General features: G+C 41.1%; 1 protein-coding gene across 2 annotated transcripts in view; it reads left to right on the forward strand.

Annotated features, from left to right (window-relative positions):
- Positions 1 to 16,126, forward strand: part of GALC (galactosylceramidase) — a 55,352-nt gene that overhangs the window by 16,279 nt on the left and 22,947 nt on the right. For both annotated transcript variants that reach the window (XM_068964558.1, XM_068964560.1), the window contains 5 exons: positions 2,410 to 2,549; positions 4,593 to 4,631; positions 8,945 to 9,075; positions 14,905 to 15,060; positions 15,962 to 16,086. In XM_068964558.1, coding sequence (XP_068820659.1) covers positions 2,410 to 2,549; positions 4,593 to 4,631; positions 8,945 to 9,075; positions 14,905 to 15,060; positions 15,962 to 16,086 — 591 coding nt within the window. The remainder of the gene's footprint in view (positions 1 to 2,409; positions 2,550 to 4,592; positions 4,632 to 8,944; positions 9,076 to 14,904; positions 15,061 to 15,961; positions 16,087 to 16,126) is intronic.

The raw sequence follows: 16,126 nt of genomic DNA on the forward strand, positions 1-16,126 counted from the left end.
ATATACAGCTTTGACATACTCCTTCCCCAATTTGGAACTAGTCTGTTCTATGTCTGGTTCTTACTGTTGCTTCTTGTTGCATACAGGAGGCAGATAAAATGGTCTGGTGTTCTATCTCTTTAAGAATTTTCCACAGTTTGTTGTGATCCACACAGTCAAAGGCTTTGGCATAGTCAATAAAGCAGAAATAGATGTTGTCTGGAACTCTCTTGCTTTTTTGATGATCCAGTGAATATTGGCAATTTGATCTCTGGTTCCTCTGCCTTTTCTAAATCCAGCTTGAACATCTGAAAGTTCATGGTTCATGTACTGTTCAATCCTGGCTTGGAGAATTTTGAACATTACTTTGCTAGCGTGTGAGATGAGTGTGAAGGTGCTGTAGTTTGAACATTCTTTGACATTGCCTTTCTTTCGGATTGGAATGAAAACTGACCTTTCCCAGTCCTGTGACCACTGCTGAGTTTTCCAAATTCGCTAGCATATTGAGTGCAGCACTTTCACAGCATCATCTTTTAGGATTTGAAATAGCTCTACTGGAATTCCATCACCTCCACTAGCTTTGTTCATAGTGATGCTTCCTAAGGCCCACTTGACTTTGCACTCCAGGATGTTTGGCTCTAGGTGAGTGATCACACCATCATGGTTATCTGGGTCATGAAGATCTTTTTTTGTATAGTTCTTCTGTGTATTCTTGCCACCTCTTCTTAATATCTTCTGCTTCTCTTAGGTCCATACCATTTCTGGCCTTTACTGTGCCCATCTTTGCATGAAATGTTCCCTTGGTATCTCTAATTTTCTTGAAGAGATCTCTAGTCTTTCGCATTCTAATGTTTTCCTCTATTTCTTCGCACTGATGGCTGAGGAAGGCTTTCTTATCTCTCCTTGCTATTCTTTGGAACTCTGCATTCAGATGCTTATATCTTTCCTTTTCTCCTTTGCCTTTAGCTTCCTTTCTTTTCTCCTTTGCCTTTAGCTTCTTTTCTTTTCTCAGCTAATTTGTAAGGCCTCCTCAGACAATCTTTTTGCATTTCTTTTTCTTGCTGATGGTCTTAGTTTATAGGGGTTAACTTCACGTTATTTTTAAAATCATTTTCAACCATCAAAGGACAAGCGTAAGTTTTTCTAAGTAAAAAAAGTGAGGAGTCAGTGTGTTCTGTGTAAATGGACTTTAGTAAGAGTTTTCAGAAATTGAGCAGTAAAAAGCCTTATTGACTTCAGCACATACTTAACCCCTGGGCTGCTTTCAAGGTCAGTTCTCATTTAAATGCAGAAAATCTGGCAGGCTGAACCCTGTCCTAACAAAGACTTACTCATGGCGGGCCTTCGGAATGTATTTGGCATTTCACTGTTTTAAAACATTTCATTATTTTAATGTCACATTTCTTGTGTAGATACAACTTAGGCATTCTTCTGGAGTTTAGGAAAATAAGCATTTTGTCATTTTGATTTTTTTTTTTTCAGTGGTAAACTAGATTGGTAACATACATTAACAGTTAAGGAACTTAATGTTGACCTTATTTTAATATATTAGTAAGAGAATTAGGATTTAGAATCATAATTAGTGCTTCTTTTCTTCCTCTCTCTTTTTTTTTAAACTTAATAATAACTTGGGTATTAGAAGAATGTGGATTATTTGTTCAATATCATATAACAAAGGGGTATTTCCCTACTGAGTCACTGGCAGTTATATTGCCATAAAGAAAAACTAGTTTTGCAAAATTTGATTACCTTACTAATTAGTATTTAAATAGCTTCAAGTTGTAAGAAGATGTACTAGTTAGTGAGGAATTTGTATTGTACCTGCTTCACAGAAGTAGTTAAGTATAGTGTTAGTTGCTCAGTCATGTCCAACTCTTTGTGACCCCATGGACTGTAGCCTGCCAGGCTCCTCTGTCCATAGAATTCTCCAGGCAAGAATACTGGAGTGGGTAGCCATTTTCTCCAGGCGATCTTTCTGACCCAGGGATCAAACCAGGGTCTCCTGCACTGCAGGAGGATTCTTTACTGTCTGAGGCGCCAGGTTAAGCATAAGCCTTTCAAAACTCTCTGATATGCCTTCAGAGAACAAAAATTGTACATCGAATATCTTTTTAGCAGGGGTGGGGATATTAAATTATATGTTACATTTGTTTCTGTTGGTAAATATTGAGAAAGGGGTTTTTGTTTGTTTTTATTTCTTTTATCAAAGAGCACTTAGAATCTCGGAACCTGGCTCTGAGGATCGGTAGGGAGTTAGCGTGCTTGGAAGCTGGAAGGGAGTGTAAGCATTCGTGCATGGCACGCGTCTCCCTGTTGTCAGCCCTTTGCTGGCTCTGTGCTTAGGCTGTGTTGGTGCCTTTTTGCTTTGCTTTGGTTTTAGTGGTGCCTGTACTTTACACCTGCTCCAGCTCTGCCTGTTCGTCTCCACAGGGCTGCCGTGGTCGTTCCCTGGATGGTTGGGGAAGGGCTTCAACTGGCCTTACGTCAATCTTCAGCTGACCGCCTACTACATCGTGACCTGGATTGTGGGGTGCAAGCATTATCACGACCTGGACATTGATTACATCGGAGTCAGTAATATATTTTTCAGAACGTGATTAAGCTTTGAACATTTATTTATAATTTTTAAAGTAATTTCTGGCACTTTGTTGACATCTTTGTGTTCTGAGACTAATTTGTTCTGTTGGTGTCTGTTGACAAATTACCTCTGTGTCACCATTGGTTCTTCCTCTCCATCCATCAAATCTTCCCACTTTTGAAACCTGCATGTAGTTTATGCCTCCCTGCGCTGTTTTTGTTTTGGTACCACCCCAGCTCAAATTCTCCTTCTTCTAAGCTTTCCCTAGTTTTTCTGTTAATAATTCTTACAACAATAATGGGTTTACTTTTATAGTTTAGTGATTGATCTCATTTTGCTCCCTCAATCTTCTGTGGTCCTAAAGTAGAGGGTAGCAGACTTCTAAAAGTGCTAGAGAGTAGATATTTTAAGTTTTGTGGATCAGAAGGCAATATTAAGGAAGGATATTATGTAGGTAATTATATAACCCTTTAAAATGTAACCGCTTAAAATTGTAAAATCCATTTTTAGCTTTCAGGCTGTAAAAAATATGAATGGTGGGTCTAATTAGGCAGGCTGTTAGAAATATGCCTACCCTTGTCCTGAGCTGTTACTTAACCCCTTTTAATGATTTAAAATGCGAGGCCTAATATGTTACATTTCTAGCTGGTCTGTTGGCTGGCTGGAGGCATGCCCCACCCCGCACTGTGCCCCCACGGAGCCTCATACACACACAGTGGGTCTCTATACACTGCTGCTAATAAATGTGCTGTCAAAACTGATTTTAAAAGCTTTCATGCAGTTAGCCAGCAATTACAGCACTGCTACTGTGTTGCAGGCATTGTGACTAATATGTCTTGGGGAGAGCACGCTTAGTAAGCCCTTGAGGAGTTGAGTGAGAGGGGCAGACGCTGCAGCAGGTACACTGCAGGGTCCCAGGACCCGCCATGGGCCATGAGGGCAAATCAGGGGCTGTAGGAAGCCAGAAGTAAGGACACACTGTTTTTGCTATGCTTCTCTAGATTATAACTGAAAGCTAGTTTGTTGTGTTTGAGAACTTTCTTAAATACCAAATACGTTTAACCCATAGTGAAACTAAATGTAGGCGTGAGTCTTGCAACATTCTATTATGGTAAAGTCAAAGAAAATGTTTCTGTTAGAAAATGGGTTATTCACGTCTGTTTTGGACTCCTTCTAACCACACGCCATGGTAAGGAAGTTTCTTGGATAAGATCACTTTCCACTTGGTAAAGAATCTGCCTGCAGTGCAGGAGACCTGGGTCAGGAAGATCCTCTGGAGAAGGGTGTGGCAACCCACTCCAGTATTCTTGCCTGGAGAATCCCATGGACAGAGGAGCCTGGTGGGCTACAGTCCATGGGGTTGCAAGAGTTGGAGACACTTAGCGACTGAACCACCACCACCAGAATCACTTGAGTGAAGAGTATTTGGAAGCCATGCCCATCTCTCAGGTGCAGAATGGAAGTCTTAGCGAAGTTCTGTGTCAACCCCGAAACCTCATGCTGTGTGATTCTAAGCCTAAGAGATTTGTGTGTGTTCCTTTTATCTGACTTCATTAAGAGTTTGCTTTCGTGATGTCACACATCATTGTGATTCTCTGTGTGTGCTAAAGACATGACTCCTGTGCAGTGTCCTTATTAACACTTGGCTTTCAGGTGTGCTTGTAGGGACTGGTAAGAATTACTGCCACAATCCTATGTGTGATAAGCGTCCAGTGCCTGCTGTAGTGTCTGGCATACACTGTCTTGCCAATCTTTATTGAATGATTTAATATTCCATTTTTAGAAATCTCTGGAGTAAGTGACTTTTTGAAAAATACTCTCCAAATATGTTAAGGTTTTTAAAAATACTATTTTAATTAAAAATTATGTTTTCTTGTAAATATCTATAAATTTAACAGTAGGACATTCTATTAAGTAAGAAAAATGGCTTTCCAGATAATATGAAAGATGGTGAGAAAAGCGGCATCTTAGTGGTAGTGTTTACTTTCTGACACAAAATCTTATAATTCTGATATTTTGACTTTCTGTTTTGCAGATTTGGAATGAGAGGGCATTTGATGTTAATTATATCAAGGTCTGTACAACTTTAAAATCTTTTTATCTTTAAGTTATTAGTGAAAAATTCCTTTATAGTTCCATGGAAATCAGTAGAAGGAACACTGCATTTTTTACAGCACAGTGATGTGTTTTGCCAGTTGTAACGTAAAATTACATAACTCCTTCTAATTCCCAAATTGCCTTTGTCTATAGAGTTGTGGTGAATTTTCCTATTTAAAAATCCCTAATTTGTATAATTATGATAATTGTTATGGAACGACTATATCATTTAGATTTTTAGAACACCAAGAAATGCAGATTTTTCTTTCATTGTCATCTATCAAATTCGTAGTATATTATCTCATTCTTGTTTTTGTTGGAAACAAGAAATTATTTCTTGTTTCTTTCTTTCTCCTGTTACATTGGAGTGTGTTGTATGTTTCTATTTGTGATTAGCAAATAGATAGCAACTAATATTTGCAAAGTGTGTTTCTTTTAGAGGTACTTTCCCTAAATATTTATCTCTCTCTAATTCTTACTGCCCCCTTTATGGGGTAGCTACTGTTATTGCTATTTTTTAGGAAAGGAAAATCTGAGAGTAATAGCCCTTTCCATCACTGGAAAACAAATGGCAGTTTAACTTTTCAAGTGGAGATGTTCTCTGGTTTACTTTATAGTTCTGTCTTGTTTTATTATGTCTTTTCTCTTAAAAATAGAATTTCATGGTTACATTTTTTTTTCTTTAAATTGAAAAGTGTCGTATTCTTTTAAGCATGTCATATCCACTAAATTTATTTCATTTATTTATTCAATCAGTCAGCCAGGAATCATTTACTCAACACCTAGTTTGTCAGACAATGTATGTGTGCTTGGAATGCAAGGATAAAACGTGTTTTTTCTACCTAAAAAGAGTTCAGATTTGGAGACTATAGAGTCTCATATGACCAACTGAAATATCAGTCATGATTTATTTAGCAGAATTATGCTTGTCAGGGGGGCGCAGAGAGGAGGTGATGCCTGTTTCTGAGGATTAGAGAATTCTATTTAAAGACTAGTTGGAATCTTTAAGCTGGGATGGATAGGAACTCCACAAGTTGCTAAGGCAGACCATGCCACTGGGGAGATGTGAAGACTGAGAAGTAAAGGGGTTTGGGGGCAGAGCAAGTGGAGAAAGATGGATCAGACCAGCAGGGTCACTGAGCCATCCGCAGGCCGGTGTGTCTTGGATTAGCGGCACGACTTATTCACTAGTTGTGCAGAGGAGAAGGCACAGATTGAGAGGATTGAACGCCACCAGAGCCTGGCAACTCAAAGCTAACTGCAGGGGCAGGCATTGCCAGTGAAGGGGTGAGAGTGTGGCAGTGGGGGGGTGGCTGTGGAGGGGGAGGAGTCCTTAGTGGCAAGTTGGGGCTAGGATGAGTACAGGTCCGATGAGAGCAGCAGGAGACAGAGCAGAAGCCGAGTCAGTGCCCATATGCCGCGTAGCCCCATAGTTAGGTAGGCCACGTTGCTGTGATGGACTCTCATCTTCCCAAACTGGACATCTCACAGTCCCACCCCCCCCGCCCCAACCCCCACCTTGGGATTACACATGTTTCTCTTTGAAAGAAGTGAAAGTGACGTCGCTCAGTCCTGTCCGACTCTTTGCGACCCCATGGACTGTAGCCCACCAGGTTCCTTTGTCCTTGGGATTTTCCAGGCAAGAATACTGGAGTGGGCTGCCATTTCCTTCTCTAGGGGATCTTCCCAAACCAGGGATCAAACCCGGGTCTCCCGCATTGCGGACAGGTGCTTTACCAGCTGAGCCACCAGGGAAGCCCATATGTTTCTCTTTAGCTGTGTGTATTTCATTTGAAAGAAGCTTTAAAAGCATTAGAATTTAGTTTCAGTTTTGTTTTAAGCTAATGGTCTGCAACTAAGGTGGTTGTTTTATTTATTTATTTGTTTTTACTATTAAGAGCCTGTTGTGTATTCCTTTGCATTCTAATTCAGCTTGCCTGATTTGAAAGACTAATTCCTATTCCAAGATTCATCATCAGTGTTCTAAATGTTTTAGACTTTGTTTCCTTTTCTTTCAAACTGTAGTTTGCCTGCAGTAACACATCTTAGGAACTAACTTGTAGTTTGCATTTGCCATTTTTGTAGTGATATTTTCCTAGAATCTGTGTCCTGTTTGTTAAAAGGACCATGAGAGAGAGTTCAATAATGGCACATGAATGCAGGTATTCAGATTCAATAAGCTTAATGAATATATATTCCATATAGTTTAGTAAGATGGCCCCTGGAAATAATAAGGATTTGTCTTTAAGAGTAGAAATAAATATAGTAGAAATAAGCAATGTATGTGAAGATGGCAAGGCTATTTTTTTCTTTTATTTTTGCTGTTTACATTGTATTTGGGATTCCCTGGTGGCTCAGATGGTAAAGCATCTGCCTGCAATGCGGGAGACCTGGATTCGATCCCTGTGTCAGGAAGGCCCCTTGAGAAGGACATGGCACCCCACTCTAGTATTCTTGCCTGGAAAATCCCATGGACAGAGGAGCCTGGTAGGCTACAGTCCATGGGGCTGTAAAGAGTTGGACACGACTGAGCAACTTCACTACATTGTATTTATAATTGACTTTGTTTTTCAGTTGTGTCTGGAAAATCCCTTATAGGATCTGAGTGTAGTGAATGGAAATGGATGTCAGTTCAAGCAAAACAGCATCCTTTTCATTTATCTTATAAGTAATATTTCTGCCTAGACTTTTGAGTGGGGAGAGGGAGGGTGGAAAGGGAAAGATTCCATAGCAAAAACATTTGGAATACATTAGATAAAGCTTTTCTCAAAGAATGCTGCTTTCATACTCATTTTGGCAATTTATGTATAAAACACAGTTTCTAGATTTGTATATTTTAGAGTATTATTTGAATATACCATAGTAAAAAGTAAGCGATTTTAGAGATGATGGTCTAGGAATAGAATTAGAAAAAATAGATACATCATCGTGATAACTACAGATGTGACTGAGTTGCTCTCCCTGCTCACTGTAAGAGTAAGACAGAACCTCAGAGTGACGAGACTCAAGCTGGTCTCCTAACAGAGGGCTCGGGATTCTCAGTCCTACTGAATTTTGAGTTGTTTGTTGTTTAGACGCCAAGTTGTGTCCGACTCTTGAGAGTTAGTTGATCTCTAAGGATCTGTTCAGATTGCTTTCAGAGTGGAATTGATGAGAGCACATTATTTGGAAATTTTTTTAGTTCAGAAAACTCAGAATGTGAAAAGAGAGCTTGTGAAATTCTTTGTTCCCCCTTAATGAATATTTACTGAGCACCTGCAGCTATGAGCCTGATAGTTCAGAGTACATGGGGGTGTCGCAGTAAGTTCACACACAGCCATCCATCGAGAACTACTGTTTAGAAATCGGCATCTTCTGCTCCTGGGTGAAATGATGTCCCCTCTTCGCGGGTCTTGCTGCGTGTCTTGGCAGTCCATACATCTCAGTATGGACCACTCTGTGATTTCCTAGGACACCCTGTTAGTGTTAGCGTGCTGGTGAGTGTGTTTGCCACTGGACGGCGAGGACCCTGTCTTGTGCCTCTTTCAGGGCCCTCTTGGGGCCCAAGCACAAAACAGCGCTCTGTGCTCTGAGAATTTATTCCTGTTACAGTTTAGCTTGTTGTCTTTACTCTGGTGGGCAGGTCGTTCTACAGACAGATTTTATTGCCTGTGCTGTGTATACCTATGAAAGCGTTGAGGGTAAAAATAGAAAATTTCTTGTTTCTACTTAGAGCATGATGCAGAATTCTGATACTTGTAATATTTTAAGTAATGGCAGAATATTTAAAGACATTGGAAAATGCTCAAAATAAAATGAAAAGTTGAAGCATTTTGAGTGTGTGTGTTCAGTTGTGTCTGACTTTACAACCCCCTGGAGCCCACCAGGCAATGTGTATTTAATTTGACCCCAATTTACTGTGTCTGCGTAAGAAAATTCCTGTAAGAATTCATATCAGAGTAGTGGTTTTTTATGGATATTACTGCTCTGATTTTTCAAAAAAAATATTTCCACCATTGCACCCACATTTTCTATGGCTAAACATAATTTTAAAGTCAGAGGGAAAATCCCTCTAAAATATTTTTGCCTCTTGGGTTTTTTTTTTTTTTCTTTTTACATTCCCATGAAGTAGATTATTTTAGTGATAGTGCTTTTTTACCTCTCCACATGGGGCACATTTCTATTGAGAAATAATGTTGACAGTCTCATCCTGCTTGTTGAATCTGAAGACACTTGAGCTCACTTGGTCATAAGTCAGCAGCTGAAAACTCATTTTTAACCTTTCCTGTGTTCTGCTTCTCTCTCTGAAAGGTGTTAAGAAGAATGCTGAACCATCAAGGTCTCCAGCACGTGAAAATCATAGCGAGTGATAATCTCTGGGAGCCCATTTCTGCTTCTATGCTGCTTGACCCTGAGCTCTTGAAGGTGATTGATGTAATAGGGTAAGGAATGTTTTACTTTGAGAATGAACAGTTTCTGGTTTGTTGCTCAGACAGTCGACGGCGCCTTTGTTTTTGCCTGCTTTTCCCCTTTTGATTATATTTTCAGAAGGTTGCTTTCTTGTATTTACTTAACTAAAGCATGTATAAATGATACTTCATTCCTTTTTTTCTTTGAAAGGTATGTATTTTGGGAATCTTTCTATGACAATGTAATAATGTGTTGATGACTTTTGAAATGTTGTGTCAGTGTTCAGAAATACAAAACATGATTTTATTTAGATTAAGGGGCAGAGTAGTGTTTACATTTTAGAAATTATGAAGGCAGTGTTGTCTCTCCCTCACCCTAAGTGTTCCTGCTCTATTTGGATTCTGATTCAAGGAGCTTATTCTCATGGTGAGACTCTACCATTCCAGAAAGGATTTGTTGTTGTTTAGTCTATGGCAACCCCCTCCAGTATTCTTCCATAGAGAATCCTGGGGACAGAGGAGCCTGGGGGCTGCTGTCCATAGGGTCGCACAGAGTTGGACACGACTGAAGCGACTTAGCACGCATGCATGCATTGGAGAAGGAAATGGCAACCCACTCCAGTATTCTTGCCTGGAGAATCCCAGGGACAGAGGAGCCTGATGGGCTGCCGTCTATGGGGTCGCACAGAGTTGGACACAACTGAAGCGACTCAGCAGCAGCAGCAGTCTCTCGGTCGGGTTTGACTCTTTGTGACCCCATGGATTGCAGCACACCAGCCTTTCCTGTCCTTCACTATCTCCCAGAGTTTGACTCAATGGACATGAATTGGAGCAATGATGCCATCCAACCATCTCATCCTCTGTCGTCCCCTTCTCCTCCTGCCTTCAGTCTTTCCTAGCATCAGGGTCTTTTCAAATGAGTCAGCTCTTCGCATCAGGTGGCCAAAGTACTGGAGCCTTAGCTTCATCATCAGTCTTTCCAGTGAATATTCAGGACTGATTTCCTTTAGAATGGACTGGTTGGATCTCCTTGCAGTCCAACGGACTCTCAAGTGCCTTCTCCAACACCACAGTTCAAAAGGGTCTTTGGTGCTCAGCCTTCCTTATGGTCTAACTCTCACATCCATACATGACTTCTGGAAAATCCATAGCTTAGATTATTTCCTGCCTATTTCTGAAATAGTGAAGAGTTTCAGTTTGTATTGTTTGGTATGGTGACTACTAGCCACAGGTGTTATGGAACACTTGAAATGTGGTTAGTCTGAACTGAGGAGTGTTATAAGTGTAAAACACACACTGGATTTTAAAGATGTATTTAATAGAAAACTAAGTTATTAATGATTTTTCATATTGATTACATGTGTTGAATGATAGTATTTGGGGTATATTGGGTTATACAAAATATATGATTAAAATTTTTTTTTTAAATGTAGCTACTAGAAGATTTTAAATTACTTTGTATAGCTCACATTGTATTCCTGTTGGACCAATCTGGTTTAAACTGTCACAGTATTGTGTTTAACCTCCTAGTGAATTTATTGTTGGGGCCTTGGCCCCAATTTCCAGCCTGTGAAGACATTTTCCCTTTAGCCAGTTGTTGTCAGTGCTTCCAGTCAGGGTAGGCTCTGCCCCTGTGGAGTGAGTGCCTCTTGGTCACCTGTCATCTCCACTGTTTCCACATTCTGTCTGCTGGTCCTGCCCGGTCCCGGTGCTGCGAGACTCCTGGGGACTCGCTGTCACCTGGTTTTGACGGGGATATTGTCTGTGGGTTTTAATTTCCATCATCAGATTGGTCTGTTTGGTTTCAGGAGGAGTATTGTGGGGAGTTTCAGAAACTGGGCTGCTACCCCGGCCCACCTCGCCTATAGGCCCTGTTTCTCCTGTAATACACGTATGTTTTCCTGATAGGGTGGACGGTGCTTTACTCTCAGTGATCTTACTCTTGTCATTTAAAGCTTGAAAAATCATGCCATCAACTGATAGAGACGTTTTGCCTAATTATATGCATTTAAGTCAAGGCTATGGTTTTTCCTGTGGTCATGTATGGATGTGAGAGTTGGACTGTGAAGAAGGCTGAGCGCCGAAGAATTGATGCTTTTGAGCTGTCGTGCTGGAGAAGACTCTTGAGAGTCCCTTGGGCTGCAAGGAGATCCAACCAGTCCATTCTGAAGGAGATCAGCCCTGGGATTTCTTTGGAAGGACTGATGCTAAAGCGGAAACTCCAGTACTTTGGCCACCTCATGCAAACAGTTGACTCATTGGAAAAGACTCTGATGCTTGGAGGGATTAGGGGCAGGAGGAGAAGGGGACGACCGAGGATGAGATGGCTGGATGGCATCACCGACTCAATGGACTTGAGTGTGAGTGAACTCCGGGAGATGGTGATGAACAGGGAGGCCTGGTGTGCTGCGATTCATGGGGTCTCAAAGAGTCGGACACGACTGAGCGACTGAACTGAACTGAACTGAAAAATTATATTCTTAAAGAACTTTTACATTATTTTGTTGAACTGTAGATCTGGGCATCACAAGAGACCTGGATTTTAGTATCAGTTCTACCCCTCTTTTCTCAGATTATTTGATAGATCACTCAGGTTTAAAATGTAACAGTTTCTTTATTTTCTGAATGAGTGATATAATAACTATTTCTATAGCTTTGAAAGAGAAGCTTTTTGGGTTTTTTAAGATAATGCGTACTCTTTATAGAAAATTTGGAAACTGTAGAAAACTATAGAGTTGGAACTTACTCATAATCTTAATATCTAGAGATCATTAATAGCATGATAGCATATTATTTTCCAGGGTATTATTTTTTATATTGAGTATTTTTTATTTTTACCAGAGACATACCAGATATACATTTGACTGAGTAATAACAGATGAGTCTTAAAATTAGCATTTCTTTGAGGTGTCAAAACTGAATATTATGATCACAGAATGAAGTTCTGGAATATAGAATAAGGGCTTCCCAGGTGGTGTTAGTGGTAAAGAACCTGTCTACCAGTGCAGGAGACGTAAGAGACATGTGTTTGATCCCTGGGTTGGGAAGATCCCCAGGAGGAGGACATGGCAACCCACTCCATTATTCTTGCCTGGAAAATCCCATGGACAGAGGAACTGGAAAGGCTATAGTCCACAGGGTCGCAGAGAGTCAGACAGGACTTTGAAATGACTTAGATCAGATCATCAAAATGTTCAGTTCAGTTCAGTCGCTCAGTCGTGTCCGACTCTTTGCGACCCCATGAATCACAGCACGCCAGGCCTCCCTGCCCATCACCATCTCCTGGAGTTCACTCAGACTCACGTCCATCGAGTCCATGATGCCATCCAGCCATCTCATCCTCTGTCGTCCCCTCTTCCTCCTGCCCCCAGTCCCTCCCAGCATCACAGTCTTTTCCAATGAGTCAACTGTTTGCATGAGGTGGCCAAAGTACTGGAGTTTCCGCTTTAGCATCATTCCTTCCAAAGAAATCCCAGGGCTGATCTACTTTAGAATGGACTGGTTGGATCTCCTTGCAGTCCAAGGGACTTTCAAGAGTCTTCTCCAACACCACAGTTCAAAAGCATCAATTCTTCGGCGCTCAGCCTTCTTCACAGTCCAACTCTCACATCCAAACACGACCACTGGAAAAACCATAGCCTTGACTAGACAGACCTTAGTTGGCAAAGTAATGTCTCTGCTTTTGAATATGCTATCTAGGTTGGTCATAACTTTTCTTCCAAGGAGTAAGTGTCTTTTAATTTCATGGCTGCAGTCACCATCTGCAGTGATTTTGGAGCCCCAAAAAATAAAGTCTGACACTCTTTCCACTGTTTCCCCATCTATTTCCCATGAAGTGATGGGACTGGATGCCTTGATCTTTGTTTTCTGAATGTTGAGTTTTAAGCCAACTTTTTCACTCTCTTCTTTCACTTTCATAAGAAGCTCTTTAGTTCTTCTTCACTTCTGCCATAAGGGTGGTGTCATCTGCATATCTGAGATTATTAATATTTCTCCTGGCAATCTTGATGCCAGCTTGTGCTTCATCCAGCCCGGCATTTCGCATGATGCACTCTGCATAAGTTAAATAAGCAGGGTGATAATATACAACCTTGATGTACTCCTTTCCCAATTTTGAACCAGTTCGTTGTTCCATGTCCTGTTCTAACTGTTGCTTCTTGACCTGCATACAGGTTTCTCAGGAGGCAGGGAAGGTGGTCTGGTAGTTCCATCTCCTTCAGAATGTTCCAGACTAAAATAGGTCTTCACAATCATTCTTTTAATGTTAACCACAAAGTTAAGAGTTGTGATTTGATTCAGTCTCTGTTAATTTGCTTGTATTTTTGTTAAATTTTTTGTCAGTAGTTGTTTGCTTAAGAAGTATATACTCTTCTCCCTAGAGTTCATGTGCTAATTCTCATACTGTTAGCCTCTTTTCTATTTTACATATGAAAGTTCTTAATTGTTTTTATATTCAATAATCAGTCACTTCCACAACCATCATGATGACAATATTTTACCCTTGGAACACTAAATATACGTTTATATTCCAGCTGACTCCTCTCAAATGCTAGAAGGAGGGAGAAGTTTATTGCTCTGGGAAGGGCTTCTCCACCTCTGCGCTGCTGATATTTCTCGCTGGATACTTCTTTGTCGTGGGGACGTGTCAGGGGCGCTGTAGGGTGTTCAGCAGCATCTCTGGCCTCTGCACACTAGATAACAGTAGCAACTCCTGCTGTGCCTTCTCCACCAGACAGAATCACCCAAGCTGAGAACTGCCACTGCTCTGGGATAATGACTTCTTATTTTTATTCAAAGAAGAGTCCTCTGTGGGTTTTTGTTGGTTTTGTTTTAGTTTTTTTTTGTTTTTCCCCTGGGGAGTAAATGCCAAGCTATCTTTCTCTGTATGAGGAGTAGAGCAGGGGAGGAAATACTATTGATACTTTATGTAATAAGCTCATTAGTCTTATTTTTTTTTAAAATAAATACCGTATCTCTTTATAACAAATGAACTGGGTCTTCCTTGTGATAACTTCTCTAGTGGTGGCCTGTGGCTTTCTGTCATTATTGCCTCACAGCACGTGGGTTCCCCGACCAGGAATTGAACCTGCGTCCCTTCCATTGCAAGGTGGATTCTTAACCACTGGGCTCGGGGAAGTCTTACCTTTGACTTTCTTTTTCACTCCTTCCTTTCTACTGAAGCTCACTATGTCCCCTGGGAAGTCTGAATCCTGTCTCCACCTCATTCGTCTCTTGGAATGTCCCAGGCCTCTTCTGCTGCCTCCATGTGTCGACATCCTTCCCTTCTTGTTACGGTTTCCAGGAAGAGGTCTTTCCCACTGATGATCTCCCCCCTTCTGTGTGTTATAAGTGCATCTCATCCTCAGGGAGTCCTGAGACCCAGGGGTGGGAAGCAGATGCCTACATACAGCCTGACATCTACCTGGAAGTTACCTGTTGTTTTAAGATGGAAAACCTTGGCAAGGACACACGTTTGTTCACTAAATGAAAGTTGTAGTTGCTCAGTTGCGTCTGACTCTGCAACCCCATGGAACAGTCCAGGGAATTCTCCAGGCACAAATGCTGGAGTGGGTAGCCGTTCCCTTCTTCAGGAGATCGTCCCTTCCCAGGTACTGAACCCAGGTCTCCCAGATTGCAGGCAGATTCTTTACCGGCTGAGCCATCAGGGAAGCCCACGAATACTGGAGTGGGTAGCCTATCCCTTCTCCAGCGGATCTTCCTGACGCAGGAATCGAGTCAGGGTCTCCTGCCTTGCAAGTGAATTCTTTCCCGGTGGAACTACCAGGGAGGGTATTTACTCAGTAAATATACCTAAGTGCCTGTTCTGACTTTTTACATTTCCTCCCCCTCTTTCTTTTCTAGAGCTCATTACCCTGGGACGCTTACAGTAAAGGATGCTAGGTTGACTAAGAAGAAGCTTTGGTCTTCTGAAGATTTTAGCACTGTAAATAGTGATATAGGTGCAGGCTGCTGGGGTCGCATATTGAATCAGAATTATGTCAATGGCTACATGACTTCGTAAGTTATTAAAACTTTTAAAGGTTTTCATTTTGAAAAATCTCAAAGCATAATAAGTAGAAAAAAGTACAATGGACTTCCATAGTCTCACAACCTAAATTCAGTGATTTAAGCATTTGCCTTATTTCGTTCATCCGTCCTATACCTAACATGTGTCAGCTCTAGAAAGAGAAGGCAGGAAGCTGCAAACAGGAATAGAGCTTAGATTTTGGGGTCTGATATATCGTCTCAGATATGGTTAAGTTATTTACCTGGCTTAGATGCTTTTGTTCCCTTAAAATCAGTTACTACTGAGACCTCTTCTGCAGGGGCAAGCATTGTGGGCAGGCTTAGATCACAAAGTGGCTTAGGCCTTAAATGGCTCCTCCTGTGTCAAGAGAGTTATGTGTGGTTCTCTTCCCCTGGGGACCCCTGCCCTGTCTGCTTACACCATCACTTGAGCCCTGGCAGTCGGACTCTTAAGAGTTCTCATTGTAAAACTTTACAGCCGCTGAGTCAGGTCATGAAATTATGTCATGAAACTGGGACATTAAGAAGGCTGGCTGTCAAAAAGAAAGCAGGTATAGATAAAGTCTTTATCTGTATTTGACTCACGATTGTGGTACTGGTAGGTCGTGACTCTCTTTCTGGTTATACTTTGGTGCAGTAAAAATTGTGTACCTCATATACACTTGTATTTTTTATTATATGATTCACTATTAAAAATATTGCATCCCTCACTTGATTTTTCAAAATGTGAGTGAACTTAGGCAACTTAAATTTTCTTGTTTTGGGTGGTAATTTTACCACTTGCATATACTTGTGTAAACTTTGCTAAGGCCTTTTATACTATAGGCTTCTAGACATTTACATTTTTATTACAAGCTACTTGGTGTTTCTCTTTTATCAAACAATCTTTTAGCACCATTGCCTGGAGCTTGGTGGCTAGTTACTATCAACAGTTGCCGTACGGGCGTTGTGGACTGATGACTGCTCAGGAGCCATGGAGTGGGCACTACGTGGTAGAAGCTCCTGTCTGGGTATCAGGTATGGTTCAGATTCCCTCTCTCACCCCCTGCCGTTCTTT

This window comes from Capricornis sumatraensis, chromosome 2, assembly GCF_032405125.1.
Source record: "Capricornis sumatraensis isolate serow.1 chromosome 2, serow.2, whole genome shotgun sequence".
In the NCBI taxonomy this organism is placed as follows: Eukaryota; Metazoa; Chordata; class Mammalia; order Artiodactyla; family Bovidae; genus Capricornis; species Capricornis sumatraensis.